The 12769-nt window shown below is 40.8% G+C and overlaps 2 protein-coding genes across 2 annotated transcripts; both read right to left on the bottom strand.

Annotated features, from left to right (window-relative positions):
• Positions 1 to 281: 281 nt before the first annotated feature.
• rps15 (ribosomal protein S15) lies at positions 282 to 2834 on the bottom strand. The gene is made up of 4 exons (XM_086273493.1): positions 2714 to 2834; positions 2230 to 2315; positions 1578 to 1812; positions 282 to 444 (listed from the first exon to the last, which is right to left on the bottom strand). Exons 1-4 carry the CDS (start codon positions 2714 to 2716, stop codon positions 331 to 333), a joined length of 438 nt encoding a protein of 145 aa, XP_086129619.1. The 5' UTR covers positions 2717 to 2834; the 3' UTR covers positions 282 to 330.
• Positions 2835 to 5803: 2969 nt separating this feature from the next.
• cnn2 (calponin 2) lies at positions 5804 to 12535 on the bottom strand. Its single transcript, XM_086271617.1, has 7 exons — positions 12337 to 12535; positions 9652 to 9773; positions 9455 to 9521; positions 8994 to 9131; positions 8776 to 8892; positions 7956 to 8102; positions 5804 to 7377 (listed from the first exon to the last, which is right to left on the bottom strand). Exons 1-7 carry the CDS (start codon positions 12391 to 12393, stop codon positions 7072 to 7074), a joined length of 954 nt encoding a protein of 317 aa, XP_086127743.1. The 5' UTR covers positions 12394 to 12535; the 3' UTR covers positions 5804 to 7071.
• Between the last annotated feature and the right edge of the window lie 234 nt (positions 12536 to 12769).

The following is a 12769-nucleotide window of genomic DNA, read 5'->3' as shown; positions in this document are numbered from 1 at the left end:
CTGATGTTTAAAGCTTCAAGATGAAGCAGAGACCATGTCAAAAAGGCTGAAAGCCTCTAATTAGCAAGTCACCAATAATTTTGATGTACATAGCATCTTTTGTTTTGTAAAGAAATGTTACATTTCAGGGACTTCGATCATTTCAGCATAAATCAAAATTCAAACAAAAGCACCTTATCTTTGAGTCTTGCATTCATGAGGTTTCTGTCACCATGCCATCTTTAAAATATGCATTCAATTTTCATTTTGACCCATAATGTAAAAGAAAATCAACACAATCATGTTGTGTGGAGCACCCAATTTTTTATTTATACAAATAATACAGCCATTCTACTTCAGAGGGATGAAACGAGAAGAGTGTGTGGCTCCAATACCAGGGCGACCGTGCTTCACTGGCTTGTAGGTGATGGAGAACTCTCCCAAGTAGTGACCACACATCTCAGGCTGTAGAGAGGGGACAAACAACATGTTAAGTACGGAGCAATAGAATTTTATGTGACAGAGATCAGAACAAATTTACTGACGTTTAAACAAAACGGCTTCTCCTCAACAGCTTGAGCAAAGTGTAATTTGATGTGTACAAACAGGGTTGTGGATTTGAAAAATACAATACAGTAGGAATTCTTTTATACAGGATATGCAAGATTTACTAACGTAATGTATGATTCAAACTACTTTTGGCTGTCACCTTCTTTAAAAGGTGGATGCCCTTCCTGACAACCCCAAAGAGATGTGGGCCTACTCCCTGGATCAACACAGGAACCTTTGCTTGTCAGTGTAAACCTGTACACTTTGGAAACACAAAATAACACACTGACTTGGTCACTACCAAAATAGGGAAGCTTGGAGGCATGCAGGATCTGTGCACATTGAAGCTGGCATACTTAAGGGGTTTTACAACACCTGATTATTATGCATCATCCTGCATTCATAATCAATCACAATGGGTGATTTGGCTCATAGCATATTTTACTGTCAACTTAAAAATTGATGTAATTTTTTTTTTTTAATTTAACTGGACAATATGGCAGGTTTAAAATTATGTCCAATACTGCAGTAGATTATGCATCACAGTGTACTCAATGTAAAGCGGTGACTTCAGGAAAACTAGTTTATAGGAAATACATTCTTGGAAAACTGATAAAGACCCCTTAGATTTTTTTTAACCAACTAAGACGTCCCATATTTTCTTTCAATTTAGTGTATCTGTATTTTCCCAGTGTACTAATTATCAGTCATGTTGAATCACTTTGACAACCATGGTCAGATGTAGCTACAGTTCCACATTATATTTTAGTTACATTTGATAAAAACCACTTGAGCTGAAAGTCTATTTTTAGAGGGCAATGAGTGAAAACTGAATGAGTTTGTAAATGGGCAAAAGGTCAATTTATTGGTCAGTTATACCTGCTGGACCAATGCACACTTTTGTTTGGGGCCTTTGTTTTTCCCCCAAAATAAATGATAATGGCCTATATGATCCATTTTATTGGATGGGTGCGCTGATTTAGTTCAATGGCAGAAATAAAGCCACCCCAGCTTTTCAAACTGTGCCAATTACCAGACTGACATCTCACCTTGATTTCAACCTGGTTGAAAGTCTTGCCATTGTACACTCCAACCATAGACCCAACCATCTCAGGCAGGATGATCATGTCCCTCAGGTGGGTCTTCACCACCTCTGGTTTCTCCATGGGAGGAGCCTCCTTCTTTGCCTTGCGCAGGCGCTTAAGGAGAGTCTGCTGCTTGCGACGCAGGCCACGGTTCAGCCTCCTCCTCTGGCGGGCGCAGTACAGCTGCATCAGCTGCTCACTAGAGGCAGGACACAGAGGAAAACAATTTAAATCAAGTTTCACGCCTCCAATTCCCAGATGCAAGTAAGAAAAGAAATCACGTGTCCATACACAAACTATTCAATGCTGTCAGACACATAAAGGTTAAAAAAAAAAAAAAATGGCTGCCAATATTAGACAAGTAAATTCTAGTTTCAGTGTCCAGTCTCAAGCCTCTTTATTCAGTTTTGACCTGCAAGCATCAGAGTTGAATAAATCATCTTAAAAATTGGACAATTTTATTTGATTTTCAGTGAGTCAGTATTATCACTTAAACCCCTCTGTGAGTGTCTTACTGTGACAACAAATTACGTTATGTCAGGATGTGCAGTAGTAGTACAGTAACTCTAGTTGACTGAATGACATCACCAGTGACCGTATCAGTTGTGTCACTTACTAGGACATGTCCAGAAGCTGGTCCAGGTCCACACCTCTGTATGTGAACTTCCTGAAGGTACGCTTCTTCTTGATCTCGGTATCCGCCTGGAAGAAACGGGATCACCCCGGTGAGTACGTAGCTTAGCATTTTACACTGATGCTTCAGAATTTAACAGGCGTCACTCATTTTCACCATTAAACGTCTACAGGTCGGTTTAATAACCCATGCACAACCAACTACAGTAATATTATAATGATTATTTTATTTCAGCTACTGCTACGAGTAACGCTCTACCACCGGGTTAGCTTAGCCATAGCTCCGGCTAGTACGGAGGCTGTAAACACAGTTTAATCTTTCATTTGGAGCAACGATTTTCTACTGGATGGTAATAAAAACTGTGGAACTACTCGATGACACAGTCAGCTGTTCAAATCAGCAACTTTAGAGCCCCGATGCATACAGATTGTAGTCTGACTAGCTGCGAGACGGAACAAACACCTACCATCTTGCCTGATGTTCCGGGGGAAAAGAACGGCCAGAAGTCTCGCAAGGCCAGATATCGCGCGATTTCTGGCAAACATCCGGTGATGTTTTCCGGGCGTTGATCTCCTCTGTGAACAGCAGGTGGCGCAGCTGCAGAGTTACTGCAGTTTGTGTCCAGTGTCAGGTTTCAACCAACGTGTCCTGTTTTCATTACTGTCTGTGTTACCACAGATATGGCAGGGTTAGTTCTGCTTTTTAGGAGGAGAGAAGAGTTACACAAACAAAAACATTACAGGAAAGTAGTGAGCAGACAGATCTTCGCAGAAAGGCAGTAAAAGTGTTCCGAAATTCTTTAAGTCGGATGAAGTATTTTCAGTTCATGCAGTGTCCCAATTGGCCTCAAATCTTATGAGACCATTCATTTAAATAACTAAAACTCCTCACGTTTATCTCATGACTACATAGGTCTAGGTCGGAAACCCCGGGACTAAACATACACAGTTGCAGTCAGTAGTTTAAACACACTGGGGGTTATGGGCATGAATATCATGGTAATTTGTGGCTTTTAAGAGTCAAGAGTCCAAGATCATCAGTTCAAATAAATTTACATCAGTACACGTTATTCAGATGTATCACCACTTTGCCAAGGTCTGGAAGAGGACCCAAATTATCACCCTCAGATGAGAGAAAATTGGTTGGGATGATCAGGAACAACCCGCAAACTACAATAAACAACCAATTTGTTGTATCTTCAAGTGTCCTTTTTGGCTTGCCTGGTTTCACCTTGTGTATACAAGTGCTTCAACTTGACTTTGTATCAACAGCTAGACAGTTAACACTTGGACACAGCTGGGTCATCCAACAAGACAATGATCCCAAGAACATATTAAAACTGGTTTTCAAATGGCTAAAGCAGACCAACATTCAGCTTCTAGAATTCACTTCCCCAAAGCCCCGGGCCTTGATCCTATTGAAAATTGAATGATCAAATATTCAGTCAGAATTATTTGTTGATGTCAATTTCTGACCATACGTGTACAGTTTCTAACTGTCCAGGTTTATATAAAACTAGTTAACAGACTACGGATATATAGCAATATGTAACTTATTTTATTTGTTATACTGGGACTTGGTTACTTATTGCAATGTTATTCATGACCCTTCCCATCTTATATTACGTCATCTCTGCCTGGTTTGTTCTATCTTCAATTGTCCTTTTTAGCTTGCCTGGATTTACCTGTGACGGTAAATCCAGGTAATTGTTTCTTGGTTACACATAAATGCTATGGCACAAATTCAAAATATGTGTCAGTCTAAATAACACGCCCAAGTTCACACCCTGTATGGATTTCATAGTGAATAAGTATTGAAAAATTATAGCACCAAATCAATTGTGGTTTTATTGTTTTATTCTGTTTTTATTTTTATTTTAAATATAGATAGATAGATAGATAGATAGATAGATAGATAGATAGATAGATAGATAGATAGATAGATAGATAGATAGATAGATAGATAGAGAGAGAGATGGGAGTGTTTTGTTCACAGTTACATCTTTATGAACAATCTATTATCTCGAACATAGCCCAGAATCTATCTAGCCAAATTTAATGAAGCTTGGTGAGAGTGTTTTCAGAGGAAGACACCGCTCAATTTTGTACAGATCACTTTCCTTAAAACTGTGAAATAGTACACGGGCTTTGGCAGACATCTACGACCTCTGAATGTCTTTCTAGTTAGACAACTACTGAAAGGGCAAACCACACTGATTGTTGAACTCAGCCTTCATTTGGAGCTCTGCTGCACTGCTGACAAAACAAACACTTGCCAGAGCATTTGAAACCCAAACTTACAGCTGTTAATATGACAGTAGGTGTCTCACAGTTTTCCATGACACATGCACACAGACACACACACACACACACACCTACAAGGTCAATATAAAATCAGTTATGCTTTTGCAGATAGTAAATTTGTAAAGCCAAATTCAAACAGCATTTAAATACACGTTTCATTTGACTGAACTGACACCAGCACGCACTCACTGGACAATTCATATGCTACACCAATATGGACATTTTAGCCCTTATTGACATGATGCCAGATTGAGATCTGGTTACTGTGGAGGTCATCTGAGTACAGAAAACTCATTGTCATGTTCACAAAACCAGTTTGAGGTGATTTATGCTTTATGACATAGTCCATTATCCTGCTGAAAGCAGCTGTTAGAATTTTAAAAGGGATGGGCATGGTCGGCTACAATATTCATGTACATTGTGGTGTCGCCCTGTGCTGTCTTTTGCTCCTGTAGCCCATCTGCTTCAAGCTTTGACAGGTTCTGCATTAAGAGATGCTCTTCTGTATACTTTGGTTAATGAGTGGTTAATTAGAGTCACTGTTTCCTTCTTATTCAAAGCATTCTTTGAACTCTGACATCACAAAGGCCCAGAGGACCAGTTTGTGGTGTTGGATTTTTTATTTTATTTTTTTAATTTCAGGTTTATTTTTCAGAGTGTATTTTTACATTTATCAGTTTCAGTGTTTTAATCTTTTGAATTGTTATTGTATGAAGGGCATATGCCAGAGGCAAGATTTTGAAGAATCAGTGTAGGTGTTTTAATAAAGACATGACTCAGTCGTGTAAATATCCAAAGTCTAAATAAAGATCAGGTAAGTTGTAATAAAATTAATTAACAAATACTAAAGATGCTTCTTCTGTATTTGTTTTCCACGTTCACAAAATAACATATCCATTTAAATTTCATTTTCACATCAAGTTTTATTTAACAATAACCTTGCAAAGAAAAAGTGCTGCACACTGGTTATTTTCTCTTTCAGACCCAGAGATGGTTGTGTGGGAAAATCCCTGCAGATCAGCAGTTTCTAAAATACTCCGATCAGCCTGTCTGGCACCACCAACCATACCACATTGAAAGTTGCTACCATGCGATTGGCCGATTAGATATTTGGATAAATGAGCCATTATACATAGAGCGGCCGTCGAGTCTGTCTTAATTCAAAAAGACACACACACACACACACACACACACACACACACACACACACACACACACACACACACACAAAAAAAAAAAAAAAAGCAGCATAGTCCAATACCAAATTTTATTCAATGTCAAGGTACAAAACAGCCTCCATTCAAAAAAAAAAAAAAAAAAAAAAAAAAAAATCACAAACATGTATAAATAATAATCTTACATGATCAAATATATGATTGGTTTGCATATCAACCAATATCTAATGAGCCACTGAAACATTGTTCACTGAAAGACAAAGAAGAATCCAGTATTCTTGATTGGAATGTTCAAAACTTCACTTGAGTATCATTTTATCCACTCCTCCACTGTCCAAAGAAAACAAGCCTCTCTCCAGTCAGATTGGTTATGCAAACAAAGGAAATATTTCCTCTGTTAAAAGAGTGAAATAAAGAAGTGAGAGAAATAGCAGAATTTAAAGAAGACTGGTTTGTTCTAACAAATCCATTTTGTTCCCTCATCTGCCAGAATAACCAAAACGGACGATTACCGCATGTCAATACTGACAGGATGAAGAAGATACTGAAGTAACAACTAACACGAAATAAGTTTACATTCTCATTCACAGGATTTTTTTTTTCCTTTTAAAACACAGATGATACAGCTATTACAGGAACATAAGCACTGGTGATTTCATGGAAAGATGCATTTTCTCATAACCATTTATTGTTAACACAAAAAAAAAAAAAAAAAAAAAAAAAAAAAAAAAAGAAAGAAAGAAAGAAAAAAAATCCCTAAGGTTTCACTTTTAGTTTATGTTGCCCTTAAAGAAAATCTTGGGATCCCTCAATGAAACTAATGTGTTAGCAAAGCCACAGGAGGACCAAAAAAAAAAAAAAAAAAAAAAGAAAGAAAGAAAGAAAAAAAATCCCTAAGGTTTCACTTTTAGTTTATGTTGCCCTTAAAGAAAATCTTGGGATCCCTCAATGAAACTAATGTGTTAGCAAAGCCACAGGAGGACCAAAAAAAAAAAAAAAAAAAAAAAAAACCCCAACAAAAAAAATTAACCAAAACAAAACTTTGGCACATGGACAGAAATCCCTGGGATATCTAGCCAAGCCAAGTGATTGGCTTTTGTGGTCACTTCAAATATATAAAGAAATTACAGAAATACAGCTCATGATGATATGTGTAGATGGTTTTGTACAAACAGGGGTAAGAAGACATTTTCGTACAATACTAAGAGGATACGGCCTACAAAAAAAAGGAAGAAAAAAAAAAGTGCAACATCCTAATGATATAAAAGATAAACCACCTTTCTGTCTCGCAGAACTTGCCAGCTTTACACAATCACGCTTTTCCTTCCTCAGCTCCCTCCAATCTTTTAATAATCTGTTCCATCATCTTGGTACACCTGCTCCTCTTCCTGGTAGCCTTGGTAGCCCTCGTCTTGGTAATCTGGGATGTAGTCACGGGCGACACCAGCTCCATTTTCATCACCTGGAATCTCAGTGGCTTTGGGACAGTACTTGGCATCGTAGATCTGCCGTCCCAAGCCAAAGTTCTGCCCGCTCTGGTTAGCCCCGTCTCTGTATCCCATCTGTAGAGACATGGTGCTGTTGTCACACTTCTCTGTGCCCAGCTTCTGGTCGTAAATGGCACGCCTCGTTCCTGGAGCCGTCATCCCAGCCTGAAGTGGAGACAGGAAAAGGAAAACTGTCAGATTTTGTGGAATTCTCCCCAGCATCCCCCCCCTTCCTCTCCTCCTGCTTGGCAAACACGAGACTGGCCCCAGACATTTGGCCACTGGGTTAAAGAATACATGTCATTCATCTAGAAAAGATCAGCAACACAGAGGATCTGTTGGGGAAATCAAATGCTACCCGGTAACCATTTATTTCCACTAACAGCAGCTCCCATGGTTTCAACAAACACAGAGCCATAATGTCATTAATGTACTCACTGTAACAAAATGACCATTTTTATAAACTGAGAATATACGTTGATGTCAAGCTATCCTTAATCTAGTATTCTGCTGATGTGTTCAAATTGTTTCCTTAGTCTGTGTTGTAATTTGTTATGGCAAAAATATAACAAAAGACTTTGCTCAGACAGAGACTGAGCTTTGCCTTTTAGATAATACAGGAGTTTACAGCTTTCTACAAGACCAAACATGACCGTAGTTTACAGCAGGCAAAGAACGCCAAGGACAAGCCATAACCAGTGTCCCGAAGCTTATTTCTGCTGCAGTCCTTTAAGAATGCATACCTGACTCGCCCCTTTGTTTGTACCCATCTGCAGACTGATGGTGGTGTTGTCCATGGGGGCCTGGACTGGAGCCTTGGGATCATATAAATGTCTCCTGGTGCCATATGCACTCATACCTGCCTGACTGGCACACTTATTGGTCCCCATCTGAAAAATAGAACAATCACTTGTTGTATATAAATGATCAACAGTCATACAAGATCAATAAAGAGTTTTGGTGTAAACTGTTGCACAACATCACTGCATTTCTCACATTTTATTGTTTTGAGCAAGTGTGGGACTGTTGATACTGGTGCAACACTAACCAAACGTGTTTTAAAAAGTTTTGACTAAGCTGTTCCTCATATTTGCAAAGCTCTCAAATTACAGTCGAGGCATTTCTTCATTGCTTGAGAAGTGCTTGTGTTTACTTGATACCCTTCCAGGTAATGGAGGGGGAAGGAAAGAAAAGTAGGGAGGTTTGAAGCATCAGTGACAATGTGCAGCTCTCGCACAGAAGAACGCTACTCAACATGAGATCATCATGACAAAGCCTTCTTTCACAACAGTTTCGCCACTTGCAGCAGTGAGTTCAGCTTTGCGAGCACGTAGCCCACCTGTCAAAACGCAGCCAGAATGATCAGATCATTTAAAAAAATAAATAAATAAAATAAAAATTCTTATTTCTAATTTTTTGATCTTTATATTTCAGAAGAAAAAAAAGAAAAAAAAAAAAAAGAATCAAGTTTAGTCCCTTGTCTGCATTTCCTTTAAAGCCCTGGCCCCGAGTTTCACTCTGCGAGCATCAGTCCTGTGATATTACTGACACTGAAAACTGTACCTGTAGGCCAATGACACACTGTCCAGCCTTCATCTTCTCATCGTCAAACATCCTCTGCTGCTTGTCCGCATACTTCACGCCAATGTCAACCCGCGACTGGCAGCCCTTGGTCTTGGCCTGAGAGAAAAGGCGGTGTAGAAGAGTTCTCATTAAACTGCGATCATTCCCCACAAAAAACTACCACTACCGTTTGTGATGCGACGTTTTTAGAGACTCACCATGCTGGCGAGGGCGAGCAGAGTCGTCTGGACCTGCGTCATGTTGCCATTCTCAAACAGATCATTGGCCTCGAAGATATCATGGGGCTTCAAGCCGTACACTGTGAGAGCTTTGATGAAGTTTGTCAGGTTCTCCAGCTAAAGCCGCACCAAAGTAAACAAGAGCGACAGGTTTTAAGCTGAAGCCGGGCGATTATTTCTCTGCCTGTATCCTCTCATTAACAAGTTGCAGTCAAATATTTTTATAAGCACTAACTATTAAGAAACCAGTTTCAGATAAAAGCAGAAGCAACACTGCTAATGTCCAAGTATAGCCATGAGTGTGATTCAGTGCACTGACATCCTCAGCACAATGCAGGGAAGAGGCAAGTCTAACTGCTTGCTGCACTTCTAGCGTCAATGAAGTGCTCCTGCTCACAAGTCTGCCGCGCCCTCAATTAGCTAAAATAAGACAAACTCACCTGGTGCCAGTTCAGTGCTGACTGGTTGATCTTTCTCACAGAGCCTGGCTGCAGCCTGTTAATAAGTCTGCAAAGTAGAGAAAGAACGGGGAAGAAAGAAAGAAAGTGAGCTTTCCAGATCTGTGTGCATATTAAAAACAGATGATCGAGGCCCTGGTGGTTTAGCGTGACAGAACTTTGATGTAGGCTCTGCTTACTCGCACAGGAGGACTCCGTTTTTCAGGCCTTTCTGGAAGTCGGGGCCGATGGAACTGCCGGTGATGTCTTCGATCCAGATCCTGAGCTCCTCTTCCTTCTGAGGGTCGTACTTCTGTGCAATCTAGTTGGTAACAAAGGTCAGAGGTCACATGTGTGTTCTGCAACCAAGTGGGTGGCTCTTTTGAAGAACAGTAGATGCAGTCACACCAGCTTCTTTTGTCAGCAGTGGAATAGCTCGCCCTGTCCTCAATGACCTCCCACTTCAACACTCTTAAGATATAAGAATTCTATTTTTCTCCAGCTGCTGATAACTGAGCCGCGCAAACACCAAGGACCGAGGTGATGATAACCAAAACACACACCACGAAGATTTCAGTTTTAGTTGTTGTTCGTTTTAAAAGGTTTATTGTGACTGCATGAGGCCAGGCTTCATGGTCATCCCCACATTTTCACTTTGACCGACTCCTACAGAGCTGGTCAGATTTCATTCTCATAAATGGTGACTCCACTGTGACCCGACACACACATACACCCCCCCCCCACAGAAACACACACTGATATCCTGTTTGGTAAACTGTAACAAAGTCACCAGAGGCACAGGAAGGGAGCTGCTGTAGAAAGAACAGGGCGCGTCAGTTTTTAAGGGGCTTAACGTGGTCTGCTGACGGCGTCACGGTTGAGGCGTTACTCTGATTTAAAAGCTTTACCGACGGATGCAGAGCATGAGAAAGAGGCCATTCAGGAGGAGAATCGGGGTCACGTAAACAAACAGCAGTTTCATGAGCTGAATCTGAAAGGCGGACAAATGGAGAAAAGTGACCTAAGAGTTAAACAGGTCAGCTTTTCTCCTCCTCCAGTGAAAGAGAAGAAGAAGAAGGAAAAAAAAAAAAAAAAGTTCTGCGTGCAAACTCACAACCAGCCAACAATTTTTCCTTGTCCCCGAAGGCAATGGGAAACTAAACCGCAAAAGTAACCTACTATTTACATAGAAGCAGGCCGCACACAGCTCACAGCTGGCTGCGCTCTTCAGGAATGCCTGTCTTCTAATTAAATTCCCTTCATCCAGTTATCCGCATATTAAAAGACAACACTGGCCGTTTTAATTGCCCGCAAGGAATCCGACACAGATGTAATTTCCAGCGACAAGCTGAACGCGAGGAATTCAGCCCGCAGCGCTGGGATAAAGGGAGCTGAATGAAGCGAGAAGGGCGCCGGATTGTGTCTGTGTGCCGAGCCGATGAATGGATGTGCACTGAGATGAATAAATAAATAAAACAGTTATTGCAGTGTATCAGTGAGTTTGGGGATTACTCTTACAAGCAAAGACTGTCTGTGTTTATCAGTTTGTAAGGGGGGGGGGGGGGGGGTAGGTGGAATTTAAAAGCCTTCAATGCCTCACATTTTAAGGGTGAGCTACGTCACTGACGGCAGGAAATACCACTCTCTTTAGTAGACCCCCCCCCCCCCCTCTCTCTCTCCTCCTTCAAGGACGCCTGTGGTAATGGACAGAGGAAATCTGCATGCTTTCTTTAAGTCAACCACATGTTGTTCTGTGGAGATCTGGGGAGGGGATACGACCCTCTCTTTCTCCCTCGCCCCACACAAGGGAACATCCAAAGAATGCAGAAGGGGAGGGGGATGAGGTGGAGGTAAGTTAAAGTGCCCTTATATGCGGGTGTCAAGAGAATGAACAGAAGGCTAAGGACAGATCAGCTGTAACACTTGTGTGAGAAAAAAAAAAAGGAGTCTGCTTCCCAATAACAACGAAATGGACAGTAAGTCACATTCAAAGTACTTTTAAAAAAAAAAAAAAAAAAAAAAAAAAAAAAGGGGGGAAAGTTGGCGAAAAGTGACGTGCCAACGTGATCGGGCTTGTCACCTCTGAGGTTTTAACTCGATGCGGCTGTGACCAAATAAACAAGCTGCTTTCCTCACGAAGGTCCCAATCAATAAAGTTACACATTACCCAGAACTTGCGGGGGGGTGTCAGTCGACACCTTGATTTTTCACAGAGTGAGTGGCTGAGGAGGAGAGAGGCTTTGTCCCTGCACTGATCTGGCACGGTGTGGAGAGCAAAGTTAAAGCACGAAGAGCAGCGCTACACCTTACCGCATGAGGGGAAGTGGGGAAACTATTCTTGCAGAAACCACGAGAACACAGAAGCAATGAGAACAGTGGCATCCAATCCGAGGGCTAACAGGTCAATTACATTATCTACTAATGCGGGTCACAACGCAGGGCAGAGAGCTGCACGGGCGGCGGAAAATGCTGGAAACGGGGGTAACTTTTTTTTTTTTTTTTTTTTTTTTTGCCACAACGACATGCTTGTTTGCCAAGACGGACAACGCCCATGGTGCGATTTTAAGTTAAGTCTCCTGCACGAGCAGAGGGACTAAGGAGGTCCAAGGTGTCTAACTAGACCACAACTTATTTCTTTGCAAACTATTCACACTCGACCAGAGTTTAATTATTCATTTTCCGACTTATATATATGTATAAAATATAGTTTTAAATCTTTTTATTCAAAACTCCCTTTTTACCCCCGCTGATTACCTTTTAACCTGAGCGCCATATTAAAATGGAGGCCAGGTGATTCTCGCGTTAAGAGAGAAGCGCAATGAAGAAGGCGAGAAAAGTTCAATGCGACTTAACTTTATATGGGAGAGAAAAGTATGGCCACCTACCTTGTTTTTCACTTCTGCGGATAACCCATAAGCCGGACCTTTGTTAAAGGAAGACATTTTCAAAGTGTTGAGATTTTTCCTTTGAGAGTGGCAAACAATAATAAAAGAAAGAGACTCCGACTTGAAGATAAAAACTGCGCTAAAATATCTTCGAGTTTGTCTTCCAATGAAACCTCGGACTGAACTAAATACTTCCTTTCTCTTTTACGGGCGCCAATTAGAGCGCTCCCACGGTTTCTGTCAAAGAGTCTTGATTCACGAATCAAGATAGTTCACCCCTGAACGGTCCGTCCCGGAAATGACCCTCCGAAGTTTCTAGGTGTTTTTTGTTTGTTTTGTTTTTTAATTGCAAACTAGCTGAAAAGAGTGATTATTGAATATTTAGCACAATTTCATACAGGTGAAGAAGGAGATCAGTTTCATGTGCTCTTGG

This window comes from Aulonocara sp. 'chitande type north' Nkhata Bay, linkage group LG18 (assembly GCF_057382095.1).
Source record: "Aulonocara sp. 'chitande type north' Nkhata Bay isolate Kocher_YH1m ecotype deep benthic linkage group LG18, A_spYH_male_GT1.1, whole genome shotgun sequence".
NCBI classification, from domain to species: domain Eukaryota; kingdom Metazoa; phylum Chordata; class Actinopteri; order Cichliformes; family Cichlidae; genus Aulonocara; species Aulonocara sp. 'chitande type north' Nkhata Bay.
Note: the sequence above shows the minus strand (reverse complement) of the source record. Positions and strands in the feature narration are given on the sequence as shown.